We start from the raw sequence: 15,176 nt of genomic DNA, 5'->3' as shown, positions 1-15,176 counted from the left end.
ATTTTATCATCAATGCAAAAAAAATATTTTAGTTGTAGTAAACTTCACTGATACTCAATACAAAATATCCAAAGGAAATGTATTTTTTTAATTAAAGAAGTAAAACTACTTTACCTTGCGCTAAGAGTAGTGCTACCATCTCTTCATGTCCTTCCCGAGCAGCTTCCATCAAGGGAGTATATCCTTCATCATTAACTTCTTCTAGATTTGCCCCCCTTTCAATAAGTAGAGCTGCCAATTCAACGTGTCCTCCACAGGCAGCTAGCGTTAACGGAGACTCGAATGAATCTGCAGGCATGTTCACTTGAGCACCACTATCCAAAAGCAAACGTGCTACCTCTACGTGTCCATCCTGCAGATTTTTAGAAGTAAAGCAAGAAGGAAGGAATTTTTTTGTTGTTTTGAGATTTTTAAATTGGGAGAAAAGAAGAGATTGAGGAAAGATGGAAAGGGAGAAAGAAAAGGAGATGCACCTTAGATATATACATATTATCATGCCCATCTGAGAAACCTGAGATGTCTTATCAAAAACTCCATTAAAATTACTTTACCTTACTTTTGAACAAACCCAAAATTTTCCACAAGAATCAGACTTGCGACATATATTAACAGTTCCAAATAATTACAAATTTTCACATTCTCTGAAGTTCAAAAAAACTGTTAAATCCATACACAATAGTACCTCAAAATAATTCCTATTTATACTACTGCCAAGTCAAATATAACTATACCCTCAAACCTAGGTGTCATATTTAAGTGTAGAAACTGTATTAGATCTCTTTAAGAAACAAAGACTTGACAAAAAAATAACAACAAATTCTATGAAGTCATTCCCACTTGGGATTATGTCACCAAGGAAAACCCCTGTGGGCTGATAGTACCCTATATTTTTCTTCATCACTAGCTTGTTGCAATGAAAGAATTTTACAAAGATGTAAAAATAAGTATCTATTCACTTGTAAATAATATTACCATGGGTCCATCTGCACAGAGAGTAAGGCAATTAATAAAACATTCTCGGGGCGCCTGGGTGGCTCAGTCGGTTAAGCGTCTGCCTTCGACTCAGGTCATGATCCCAGGGTCCTGGGATCGAGCCCCGCATCAGGCTCCCTGCTCAGCAGGAAGCCTGCTTCTCCCTCTCCTACTCCCCCTGCTTGTGTTCCCTCTCTCGCTGTCTCTCTTTGTCAAATAAATAAATAAAAAAATCTTTAAAAAAAAAAAAATAAAATAAAATAAATAAAACATTCTCATGGAGGGTAATTCATTCTATCCTTCTATATAAGTATTCTTCTTTAGTTTCAAATTCTTTTTTTTTTTTTTTTAATTTTTTTTATTGAGAGAGTGCGAGCAAGAGAGCACAAGCAGGGGGAGCAGCAGAGGGAGAGGGAGAAGCAGACTCCCCACTGAGCAGGGAGCCCGTCGTGGGGCTCGATCTCAGGAACTTGAAATCATGACCTGAGCCCAAGGCAGCCACTTAACCGACTGAGCCACCCAGGCACACCTTTAGTTTTAAATTCTTTACTTCAAAATTTTATATAGGCCTTAACTATTGTTGTTGCATATAAAGTCAAATGCTGTGTTGTTCTGTACTTCAAAAAGGACCAAAACACTGCTAATGAAAGGTAAAGACTGAGTATAAAAATAAGGTTTTATATTGGGCAACTCTTCTATTAAAGAATTAATTAAAGAAACCTTAATTAAATGTTAGATTTCAGTATCCATCAAGAGTTTCATTATATTTAACTAAATGACTAGCTCAGCTTTGATCACTTTTGACATGATGCCAAAAACAAATGACTTGGCATTAAAATTTCAGTTTTACTAAAACTGAAATAAAATTCTAGCTTTACTATTAAAACACCAATACTTCAAATATATATAAAATAAAGTATATTTTAACCAAATTACTGTATTAAGTTATTTGGTGTTTGAAATACGTTTCTAATTGAAAAGAAAATAGAATTTATAAGTATTAACAGATCAAGGAACTACTGCTATGCTCCTCTAGGCTCCCAATAGTTTTGTGTGATTTTACTTCAATTTCTTTATTGATTTCTGCTACCATATCTTGAGTACATATATTAAAATAGAAATTATACTAAGCACTTTTTGCTTTAATAAAAAAATATTAATTTTGTCAAAGGAAAAAAATAAAGAAGTAAAAACAGAATAATCCAATCTTAAAGGCCTAATATAATTATTAGAATTTTTTAAAATTCCAAGACTAGTCAGTAGCCAGTACTGGATTCACTCTCCTATAATAAACAACTGTAAAATTTGGGAAACAGAGATAAAGCAACTGGAGACACTGAACAGCAACCAACTTAAGGCTAAGCACCAAAAAAAGGTGCTACATAAGATGAACGCTACATTCACTCCAGCTTTCTCTTTAGGCATCTTCCAAACTGTGGTCTAAGGAAACCGAGGCTAAACAAAGAGTGTAAGATCTCTTTCAACAAAGAAAACAAAGATCAGAACACAAAACAGCCAAAATAGTTAGGACTTGAGGAGTATGGGCAGGATACCTGAGAAAAAGAAAATACAGAGTAATCTCCAAATCTATATAAAACTATCTTCAGATACTTGGGCAACTCCTGAGTTGAACACACTAAGGATGACACTCTAAGAGGCTAGAAGAGAATGGCTGCTGGAAGGCTGGAGACCTTGGGAGTTCAGACTCAGCCAGAATAGAAAGACCAATGGCGAATATCCTGGCTTTCAAATGAGATGGTAGAGAGCCATACCTAAGGAATACCCAAAGATCAAGGTGCAAGGAAGTAGGAGTATAAGAATAAAGCTGAAATTAAGCCTCAGTATGATCAGAGTGATCCACTGGTTAATTTAACTGCCTGCTAGAACAAAACATAACAGTTTTATAAGAAGGACAGGATAATTAAGATACTTGAAAAGGGATCATCTATAGCATATGGCTTATAATTAAAAATACCAGACACATTAAAAGGCAGGAAACTGTGATGATTGTCAAGATATACAATAACCAATAAAAGCAGACCTAGAACTAAATCACATATAAGAGATGGAAGAAAAGGACTATTAATGATATATTAAAGGGGCGCCTGGGTGGCTCAGTCGTTAAGCGTCTGCCTTCGACTGAGGTCATGATCTCAGGGTCCTGGGATCGAGCCCTGCATCGGGCTCCCTGCTCGGAAGGGGGCCTGCTTCTTCCTCTCCCTCTGCCTGCCGCTGCCCCTGCTTGTGCTCTCTCTCTCATAAAAAAAAAACAAAAACAAAAACAAAACAAAACAAAAGATATATTAAAGAAAATAAAGGGGGAAAATGGAAAAAATGAACAAAACAATAAATTTCAACATAGAATCAGAATATAAGAACATCATATCAATAATTATATTTAGCAAATGACACTACAGATAAAGGGCTGGTATCCAAGATCTATAAAGAACTTCTCAAACTCAACACCCAAAAAACAAATAATCAAGTCAAAAAATGGGCAGAAGATATGAAAAGATACTTCTCTGAAGAAGACATATAAATGGCTAACAGACACATGAAAAAGTGTTCATCATCATTAGCCATCAGGGAAACTCAAATCAAAACCACATTGAGATACCACCTTATACCAGTTAGAATGGCAAAAATGGACAGGGCAAGAAACAACAAATGTTGGAGAGGTTGTGGAGAAAGGGGAACCCTCTTACACTGTTGGTGGGAATGCAAGTTGGTACAGCCACTTTGGAAAACAGTGTGGAGGTTCCTCAAAAGTTTAAAAATAGAGCTACCCTATGACCCAGCAACTGCACTCCTGGGTATTTACCCCAAAGACACAGATGTAGGGAAAAGAAGGGCCACATGCACCCCAATGTTCATAGCAGCAATGTCTGCAATAGCCAAACTGTGGAAGAGCCGAGATGCCCTTCAACAGATGAATGGATAAAGAAGATGTGGTCCATATATACAATGGAATATTATTCAGCCATCAGAAAGGATGAATACCCAACTTTTACATCAACATGGATGGGACTGGAGGAGATGATGCTAAGTGAAATAAGTCAAGCAGAGAAAGTCAATTATCATAGGGTTTCACCTATTTGTGAACATAAGGAATAGCATGGAGGACAGTAGGAGAAGGAAGGGAAAAATGAAGGGGGTGGAAATCGGAGGGAGAGATGAACCATGAGAGACTATGGACTCTTGAGAAACAAACAGGGTTTTAGAGGGGAGGGGAGAGGGGGGATTGGTTAGCCCAGTGAAGGGTATTAAGGAGGGCACGTACTGCATGGAGCACTGGGTGTTATATGAAAACAATGGATCGTGGATCACCACATCAAAAACTAATGATGTATTGAATGGTGACTAACATAACATAATAAAATTTAAAAAATAATAATTATTATATTTAAATGTAAATGGTCTAACCAAACCAATTAAAAAACAAAGACTTAAAGAGTGGATTATAAAACATGACCTAAAAATATGCTGTCTGCAAAAGACTCACTTCAGTATAACAATATAGGCATATCAAACATATCAAAGATTGAAAAGAAAGGATAAAAACACTTATCAGGGAAACAATTACTGGAAGACAAGAGTAGCTATATTAGTATCAGGAGCTATGTTAACAAAAGAGACCTCAGAACAAAGATTATCAGACAAAGAGAAATGTCACATAATGATAAAAGGGTCAATCACGAAGAAGACATAGCAATTCTAAAAATGAATAGGTACCAAACAACAGAGCTCCGGTGTGTGAAAAAGTGTGAAAAAATGAAAAGCAACTAAAAGAAGAACTACACAAATCCACAAGTACAACTGAAGATTTTAACACAACTCTCTCAATAACTGTTAGAAAAACTAGACGGAAAATCAGAAAGAATGTAGAAGAATTCTACCATCAATCAACAGGATCTAATTTACTTTTACAAAACACTCTACCACAACCAGCAGAATATACATTCTCCACAAATGCACAGGGAATATATGTCCACATCTTGACTATAAAACAAACTTCAAAAATTTTAAAAAACTGAAATCATATGAAATGTATTCTCTGACCACAATGGAACCAAACTAGAAATCCTTAACAGAAAGATCACAGGAAAATCTTCAAATGTTTGGAAACTAAACACACAACAAAATAACCCATGGGTCAAAGAGGAAGTCTAAAGTGAAATAAAAAATAATACATGGAACTGAATGAAAATGAAATATAACATATAAAATTTTTTTTAAAGATTTATTTGAGAGAGAGAAAAAGAGAGAAAACATGAGGAGGGGGAGGGGCAAAGGGAGAGGAAGAAGCAGACTCCCTGCTGAGCAGGGAGCCCAACATGGGGTTGAGCAGGGAGCCCGACATGGGGCTCAATCCCAGGACCCTGAGATCAGGACCTGAGCCAAAGGCAGATGCTTACCCAACTGAGTTACCCAGGCACCCCCAACACAACGAAATTTGTAAGACACAGCTAAAGTAGTACTGAGAGGGAAATTGATAGCACTAAGTGCATACAATTAGAAGAGAGAAAAATCAATAATCTAAGCTCATATTTCAAAAGCTTAGAAAAAGAAGTACAAAACACACCCAAAGGAGGAGAAGGAAGGAAACTCTAAGGAACACAGTGGAATTATCATACTCGATGGTGAAAAACTGAAAGCTTTCCCTTAAGATCAGGAACAAGACAAGGGTGTCCACTCTCACCACTTTTTTTTTTTTAAAGATTTTATTTATTTGACAGAGAGACACAGCGAGAGAGGGAACACAAGCAGGGGCAGTGGGAGAAGGAGAAGCAGGCTTCCCGCTGAGCAGGGAGCCCGATGCGGGGCTCAAACCCAGGACCCTGGGATCACGACCTGAGCCGAAGGCAGACGCTTAACAACTGAGCCACCCAGGCGCGCGTACTCTCACCACTTTTATTCAACACAGTACTGGCAGTCCTGGCCACAGTAATCAGACAAGAAAAAGGAATAAAAGGCATCCAAACTGGTAAGGAAGGAGTAAAACTTTCACTATTTGCAGATGACACAATACTACATATACAAAACCCTAAAGACTCTACCAAAAAACTACTAGAACTGATAAATGAATTCAGTAAGGTCATAGGATACAAAGTCAGTGTACAGAAATCCACTGCATTTTTATACATTAATAATGAAGCAAGAGAAAGAGAAATTAAGAAAGCAATCCTAGGGTGCCTAGGTGGCTCAGTCAGTTTAGTGTCTGTCTTCGGCTCAGGTCATGATCCCAGGGTCCTGGGATGGAATCCCACATCACATCAAGCTCCCTGCTCAGTGGGGAGTCTGCTTCTCCCTCTACCCCTCACCCCTGCTTGTGATATCTCTCCTTCACGCTCTCTCTCTCAAATAAATAAATAAATAAATATGGGCGCCTGGGTGGCTCATCATTAAGCGTCTGCCTTCGGCTCAGGTCATGATTCCGGGGCCCTGGAATCGAGCCCCGCATCGGGCTCCCTGCTCCGTGGGAAGCCTGCTTCTCCCTCTCCCACTCCCCCTGCTTGTGTTCCTCCTTCTCTGTGTCTCTCTCTGTCAAATAAATAAATAAAATCTTTAAAAAATAAAAAAAGCTATCCTATTTACAATTGCACCAAAAATAAAAAACCTAGGAACAAACTTAACCAAGGAGGTGAAAGACCTATACTCAAAAAAATAAAACACTGATTAAAGAAACTGAAGACAACACAAAGAAATAGACATTCCATGCTCAAGGACTACAAGAACAAGTATTGTTAAAATGTCCATACTACCCAAAGCAATCTACAGATTTAGTGCAATCCTTATCAAAGTACCAACTGCATTTTTTACAACACTAAAATACATAATCCTAAAATTTGCATAGAACCACAAAAGACCCTGAAGAGTCAAAACAATCTTGAAAAAGGAAAACAAAACTGGAGGTATCACTATTCTAGATTTCAAGTTATATTACAAAGCTATAGGAATCATAACAGTATGGTACTGACACAAAAAGAGACAAAGATCAATGGAATAGGATAGAAAGCCCAGAAACAAACCCACAATTATACAGTCAATAAATCTTCAACAAAAGAGGCAAGAATATGCAATGGGAAAAAGATAGTGTCTTCAACAAATGGTGTCAGGAAAACTGGACAGCTATATGCAAAAGAATGAAATAGGACCAGTTTCTTACACCATGCAAAAATAAACTCATTGGGGGCACCTAGGTGATTCACTAGGTTAAGCGTCTGCCTTTGGCTCAGGTCATGATCCCAGAGTCCTAGGATCAAGCCAGACGTTGGGCTCCCTGCTCAGAGGGGACTCTGCTTCTCTCTCTCCCTCTGCCCCTCCCCCTGCTCACGCACATGCTTGCGTGCATGCACATGCATGCGTTCTTTCGAATAAAAAATAAAATCTTAAAAAAAAATAAACTCAACGTATAAAAGACCTAAATGTGAAACCTGAAACCATAAAAATCCTAGAAGAGAACACAAGTGGTAATTTCTCTGACATTGGCCATAGCAACATTTTTCTAGATTTCTCCTGAGGTAAGGGAAATAAAAGCAAAAATAAACTATTGCAACTACCTCAAAATAAAAAGCTTCTGCACAGCAAAGGAAACAATCATCAAAACTAAAAGACAACCTATTGAATAGGAGAAGGTATCTGCAAGTGACCTATCTGATAAAGTGTTAGTATCAAAACACATTAAGAACTTATACAACTCAATACCCCAAAAAACAAATAATACAATTTAAAATGGGCAGAAGACATGAACAGACATTTCTCCAAAGAAGACATTACCAATGGCTAACAGACAAATGAAAATCAACATCACTCATCATCAGGGAAATGTAAATCAAAACTACAATGAAATATCACCTCACATGAGTCAGAATGGCTAAAATTAACAACACAAGAAATGGCAAGTGTTGGCGAAGATATAGAGAAAAAGGAACCCTTGTGCACTACTGGTGGGAACGCAAACTGGTGCAGCCACTGTGGAAAACAGTACAGAGGTTCCTCAAAAAATTAAAAATAGAACTACCATACAATCCAGTAATTGTACTACTGGGCATTTACCCAAAGAATACAAAAACACTAATTCAAAGGATATATGCACCCGTGGTTTTACTGCAGCATTATTTACAATAGCCAAATTATGGAAGTGGCCCAAGTGTCCATCGATAGATGAATGGATAAAGATGTGGTGTGTGCCCTGCAGAACAGGAAATGACATGGTCGACAGGAAATGCATAAAAAATGAGAGATGGAAAATCTCTAATGGCAGTTTATATTTTCATAATGGCTGTTTTGCCTCATTTATTAAATATTTGAGAAATCTTTATAGATATACAGTTTTATTTTATTTTAAAAAATTTTTTTATTGTTATGGTAATCCCCATACATTACATCATTAGTTTTAGATGTAGTGTTCCATGATTCATTATTTGTGCATAACACCCAGTGCTCCATGCAGAACGTGCCCTCCTCAATACCCATCACCAGGCTAATCCATCCTCCCACCCCCCTCCCCTCTAGAACCCTCAGTTTGTTTTTCAGAGTCCATTGTCTCTCATGGTTCGTCTACCCCTCCGATTTCCCCCCCTTCATTCTTCCCCTCCTGCTATCTTCTTCTTTTCTTTTTTTTCCTTAACATATATTGCATTATTTGTTTCAGAGGTACAGATCTGAGATTCAACAGCCTTGCACAATTCACAGCGCTTACCAGAGCACATACCCTCCCCAGTGTCTATCACCCAGTCACCCCATCCCTCCCACCCCACCCCCCACTCCAGCAACCCTCAGTTTGTTTCCTGAGATTAAGAATTCCTCTATCAGTGAGGTCATATGATACATGTCTTTCTCTGATTGACTTATTTCGCTCAGCATAATACCCTCCAGTTCCATCCACGTCATTGCAAATGGCAAGATCTCATTCCTTTTGATGGCTGCATAATATTCCATTGTATATGTATACCACATCTTCTTTATCCATTCATCTGTTGATGGACATCTTGGCTCTTTCCACAGTTTGGCTATTGTGGACACTGCTGCTATAAACATCAGGGTGCACGTACCCTTTCGGATCCCTACTTTTGTATCTTTGGGGTAAATATCCAGTAGTGCAATTGCTGGGTTGTAGGGTAGCTCTATTTGCAACTTTTTGAGGAACCTCCATACTGTTTTCCAGAGTGGCTGCACCAGTTTGCATTCCCACCAACAGTGTAGGAGGGTTCCCCTTTCTCCGCATTCCCGCCAACATCTGTCATTTCCTGACTTGTTAATTTTAGCCATTCTGACTGGTGTGAGGTGGTATCTCATTGAGGTTTTGATTTGGATTTCCCTGATGCCAAGTGATATTGAGCACTTTTTCATGTGTCTGTTGGCCATTTGGATGGCTTCTTTGGAAAAGTGTCTGTTCATGTCTTCTGCCCATTTCTTGATTGGATTCTTTGTTCTTTGGGTGTTGAGTTTGATAAGTTCTTTATAGATTTTGGATACTAGCCCTTTATCTGATATGTCATTTGCAAATATCTTCTCCCATTCTGTCGGTTGTCTTTTGGTTTTGTTGACTGTTTCCTTTGCTTTGCAGAAGCTTTTTATCTTGATGAAGTCCCAAGAGTTCATTTTTGCCCTTGCTTCCCTTGCCTTTGGCGATGTTTCTAGGAAGAAGTTGCTGCGGCTGAGGTCGAAGAGGTTGCTGCCTGTGTTCTCCTTTAGGATTTGGATGGACTCCTGTCTCACATTGAGGTCTTTCAACCATTTGGAGTCTATTCTTGTGTGTGGTTTAAGGAAATGGTCCAGTTTCATTCTTCTGCATGTGGCTATCCAGTTTTCCCAACACCATTTGTTGAAGAGACTGTCTTTTTTCCATTGGACATTTTTTCCTGCTTTGTCAAAGATTAGTTGACCATAGAGTTGAGGGTCCATTTCTGGGCTCTCTATTCTGTTCCATTGATCTATGTGTCTGTTTTTGTGCCAGTACCATACTGTCTTGATGATGACAGCTTTGTAATAGAGCTGGAAGTCCGGAATTGTGATGCTGCCAGCTTTGCTTTTCTTTTTCAACATTCCTCTGGCTTTTCAGGGTCTTTTCTGGTTCCATACAAATTTTAGGATTATTTGTTCCATTTCTTTGAAAGAAGTGGATGGTATTTTGATGGGGATTGCACTGAATGTGTAGATTGCTCTAGGTAGCATTGACATCTTCACAATATTTGTTCTTCCAATCCATGAGCATGGAACGTTTTTCCATTTCTTTGTGTCTTCCTCAATTTCTTTCATGAGTATTTTATAGTTTTCTGAGTACAGATCCTTTGCCTCTTTGGTTAGATTTATGCCTAGGTATCTTATGGTTTTGGGTGCAATTGTGAATGGGATTGACTCCTTAATTTCTCTTTCTTCTGTCTTGTTGGTGTATAGGAATGCCACTGACTTCTGTGCATTGATTTTATATCCTGCCACTTTACTGAATTCCTGTATGAGTTCTAGCAGTTTTGGGGTGGAGTCTTTGGGGTTCTCCACATAAAGGATATACAGTTTTATTGAAAGCTAAAAATAGGCTCTAAAGTAATGTAAACGTACAAAGCACAAATCTACTTGAATGTTGCTTAAAGGAATATATGAATAACAAGGATGTGTATTATGGATATATATGATTAATTTGTAGTATTTTAAAAATAACTTTTAAAGAATGCATAAGCTGCATATATAACTCAGGAGATTCCATATCTTTCTTCTATTTCAAAGGAAAGATTATAAAATATAAAATTTCTTAGAGAAAGAAGCTCCTCTTCAGACATGAACAAGAAAAAAATTAAAATTGTGTCAACAGTTTTGAGTTTATGAATTCTAGAGATTAAAATATTTTACTCTAGTGGGAAAAAATGAAAGTAACACTGTTACTTCTGCATTTCTGTGTCTGATCGGGAGGCTGTGCTTTGTTAAAAAGAATAGATGTCATTGCATAGTGTATATATAACTATTCAGGTATCAGCTGAGATTAAATATAGGTCCATTTTTGTTATAGACTTTTAATATTGAAGTTAATAGTTTTGGGTGTTAACTTCACTGGAAAACAAACCATTTTTAATTTCAGTTAACTTTAAAAACAAGCATTCTGAACAAATAAAAAATGTCATTTTACTTTAAAAAAAAGATGTGGTGTGTGTGTATAGATACACATATATATACACATATAGATACACACACACACGATGGAATATTATTCAGCTTAATTAAAAAAGAATGAAATCTTGACATTTGCAACAACATGGATGGAGCTAAAGTATAAAACTAAGTAAAGTAAGTCAGAAAAAGACAAATACCATATGATTGCACTCATATGCAGAATTTAAGAAACAAAACAAATGAACTAAGGGGGAAAAAAAGAGAGAGAAACAAACCAAGAAACAGACTCTTAATTACAGAGAACAAACTGATAGTTACCAGAGGGGAGGTGGGTAGGGGCATGGGCAAAATACACAATGGGTATTAAAAAGTACACTTATGATGATGAGCACTAGGAATGTATAGAATTGTTGAATAAGAATATTGTACACCCAGGACGCCTGGGTGGCTCAGTTGGTTAAGCAACTGCCTTCGGCTCAGGTCATGATCCTGGAGTCCTGGGATCGAGTCCCGCATCGGGCTCCCTGCTCGGCAGGGAGTCTGCTTCTCCCTCTGGCCCTCCCCCCTCTCATGCTCTCTCTATCTCATTCTCTCTCTCAAATAAATAAATAAAATCTTTAAAAAAAAAAAGAATATTGTACACCCAAAACTAATATAAAACTGTATGTTAAGTATACTGAAATAAAATAAAATAACTTAATAAAAATTGTAAAAAATTACACAAACTAGACATCAATTAAAAGAATTGAAAAAAGACTAAACTCAAAACTGGCAGAAGGAAATAAAGGTTAGAACAGAGATGAATGCAACAGAGAGAGAAAAATCAATGAAATCAAAAGCTGGTTCTTTGAAAAGATCAACAAAATTGAGAAACCTTTAGCTAGATGGACAAAGAAAAAGAAATTTAAATTAGTGAAATCAGAAATGAAAGTGGGGACAGTACTACCAATTCTACAGAAATAAAAAGGATTATAAGATAGCACACTGAACAATTGTATGCTGACAAATTGAATAACCTAGATGAAATGGACAAATTCCTAGAAACACAAAACCTATCAAGACTAAATCACAAAGAAATAGAAAATCTGAATACAACTTTAACTAGTAAAGGGACTGAATCAGTAATAAAAAAAAAATCTCTCAACAAAGAAAACTTACGGACTTGATGGTTTCTCTGGTGAAGTCTACCAATTCTACCAAACATTTAAAAAAGAATTAACACCAATCCTTCTCAAACTTCTTCAAAAAACTGAAGGTGAGGGAACACTTCTTAACTCATTCTATGAGACTAGCATTATCCTGATACCAAAAGTCAGCCACAGACACTACAAGGAAAGTACAGACCAATGTCTTTTATGAATACTGAATGCTAAAATCCTCAAGAAAATACTAGCAAAGTTAACTCAGCAGCATATTAAAAGGTTTATACACCATGATCAAGGAGGATTTATTCCTGGAATTCAAGGATGGTTCGACATAAGAAAATAAAACAATGTAATACACCACATTAACAGAATAAAGAGGAAAAAAAAAATCACAGTATCTTCTCCATTGATACAAAAAAGGCGTCTAACAAAATTCAAAATCTTTTTCATGATGAAAACTCTCAACAAATTAGGACTAGAAGGAAACTACCACAACATAATAGAAGCTAAATATGAAAAACCCACAGTAAACATCTACTCAATGGTGAAGACAGAAAGCTTTTCTTCTAATATCAGGAACAAGGCAAGGATGCCCACTTTCACCGCTTCTATTCAAATAGTACTGGAAGTTCTGGCCAGAGCAATTAGGCAAGAAAAGGGGGGGGGTGGGGGGTGGGAAAGGCATCCAAATAAGAAAGGAAGAAATAAAATTATCTCTGTTCACAGATGATATGTAGGAAACCCTAAAGACTATACACACAAAGAAGAGAAGAAGGAGTGACTGTTGACATGGGCTGAGAAGAAAGCTCTTGGCAAAGCAATGTCCCCACTAAGAGGCCGCCTATCCTTCAAGGTGGGCTTAATAATGTCACCACCTTAGGAGAAAATAAGAAGGCTTAGCTGGTAGTGACTGCACATGATGTGGATCCCACTGAGTTGGTTATCTTTCTGCCTGCCCTATGTGATAAGATGGGGGTTTCCTACTTCATTATCAAGGGGAAGGCCAGGCTAGAGCGTCTGGTCCACAGGAAGGCCTGCACCACTGTAGCCTTCACACAGGTTAACTCAGAAAACAGAGGAGCTCTGGCTAAGCTGGCAGAAGCTATCAGGACCAATTATAATGACAGATATGATGAGATCTGCTGTCACTGGGGAGGCAAGGTCCTGGGTCCAAACTCAGTGATTCACAATGCCAAGATGGAAAAAACAAAGGCTAAAGGACTGGCCACCCAACTGGGCTAAGTGTATGCTGTTGAATTTTCTGTACATAAAAGCAATAACAAGTTTTCTTTAAAAAAAAAAAAAAAAAAAAAACAGGGACGCCTGGGTGGCTCAGTCAATTAAGTGTCTGCCTTTGGCTCAGGTCATGATCCCAGGGTCCTGGGATCGAGTCCCGTATCAGGCTCCCCGCACAGAGGGGATCCTGCTTCTCCCTCTGCCTGCCGCTCCTCCTGATTGTGCTCACTCGCTCTCTCTCTCTCCCCCTCTCTTTGACAATAAAATCTTTAAAAACAAAACAAAAACAAAGGTTAAACACAGCATTGCTTTTCAATGTCATCTTAAATGAGTACAATTTAAAATTACCATGCAAGCCTCCATTAAGGCAGTGTGCATCTCATCTGTTTTGTGCTCTTGATCTGCACCAGCATCAAGTAGAAAGCGAACCATATCCAAATGGCCTTAAAAAAAAAAAAGAAAAGAACATGAATTTTCAAACCGTATTTCTGAAGAATTTAGTTATTAATTTAATACAAATGGGGAATCCTTTTCTTTCAGGTATCTATACAAAAATTTATGAGAACTGATTTTTCATTCAATAAAGGAATGACCGTTTTACAAAGCCAATCCAAAATAATAAGCACGCTCTCATCAAGGTATCTAGGTTTTAAAGACTGAATTAGTAGAAAGCACATAACTCAAGTTAAGTAAAGCAGTAATACTATTCTTTGATTTAATCTGTATAAACTATCAAACTATCAAATCAAAACACTGAAATCAAATAGAATGCCAGGTAAAATGTGTTTGGATCATATTTTTCATAAAAACAGCATTAAAATAATGACCATAAACTCACTGTGGCAATGAACAGGCACAGAAAACTCCATTCAAAATAATTTCAACCCTCTGGATACATTTAATATATAAAAAGCCTTAATAGTCAGTAAGAAAAAGACAAACGCTCCAGTAGAAAAACGGATGAAGGACATGAAATGGTTATTAAAAAAGAAATGTAAATGAATACTAAACTGAAAAAAAAATTAAACCTTCCTATTAAACAAATGCAAATTAAAAAACACCATTTTTTACTATCAAAATGGCAAATATTAAAAAGAATGATAATACCCAGTGTTGGTGAGGGTGTAGGGTGGGATAAAGGGCACTCTCAAACACTGCTGGTGGGAGTGTAAATTGTTTCAACCTTTCTAGAAGGCAATTTGGCAATATGTATCAAAAGCCTTAAAAATGTCCATACCCTTTGACCCAGCAATTCCACTTCCAGGAATTTATCCTAAGGAAATAATCAGAGATTAGGCAAAGATGTCTGCACAAGGATGTTATTACAGTGTTTTTAATAATAGTGAAAACTGGGAACAATTCAAGTGTCCAACAATAGGCAATTATGGTACATCCATTTGATGTATTTGCAGAGACTACTAGTTCCCTACTCAATACCCACTCTTTCAGTCTTCCATAGTAACAGAACTCTGATTTTTATCTGAGTGGCAACATGCCTGACTAAAAGACTACATTTCCCAGCTTCCCTTGCTATGTGTAGCCAATGAAATGTAAGTGGGAGCTATAAGGCAGAACTTCTAAGAAGATTCCTTAAAGGTAGCTTACTGATTTGGAAAGCACTCCCCATTTTGCCCTTAGCCTCTTTGTCCTACAACATAGATTGCTGGGGCTTTAGCTACCATCTTGGATTACAGGTAACTTTGAGAATAGAAATCA

The 15,176-nt window shown here is 37.4% G+C and overlaps 1 protein-coding gene across 1 annotated transcript in view; it reads right to left on the bottom strand.

The window, feature by feature from the left end:
* LOC110591113 (ankyrin repeat and KH domain-containing protein 1) overlaps positions 1 to 15,176 on the bottom strand; it is a 123,912-nt gene that overhangs the window by 69,713 nt on the left and 39,023 nt on the right. Inside the window, 2 exon segments of the mRNA XM_021702015.2 lie at positions 115 to 352; positions 13,809 to 13,903. Of these exon segments, the coding sequence (XP_021557690.1) occupies positions 115 to 352; positions 13,809 to 13,903 (333 nt within the window).

This window comes from Neomonachus schauinslandi, chromosome 7, assembly GCF_002201575.2.
Source record: "Neomonachus schauinslandi chromosome 7, ASM220157v2, whole genome shotgun sequence".
NCBI lineage: Eukaryota > Metazoa > Chordata > Mammalia > Carnivora > Phocidae > Neomonachus > Neomonachus schauinslandi.
Note: the sequence above shows the minus strand (reverse complement) of the source record. Positions and strands in the feature narration are given on the sequence as shown.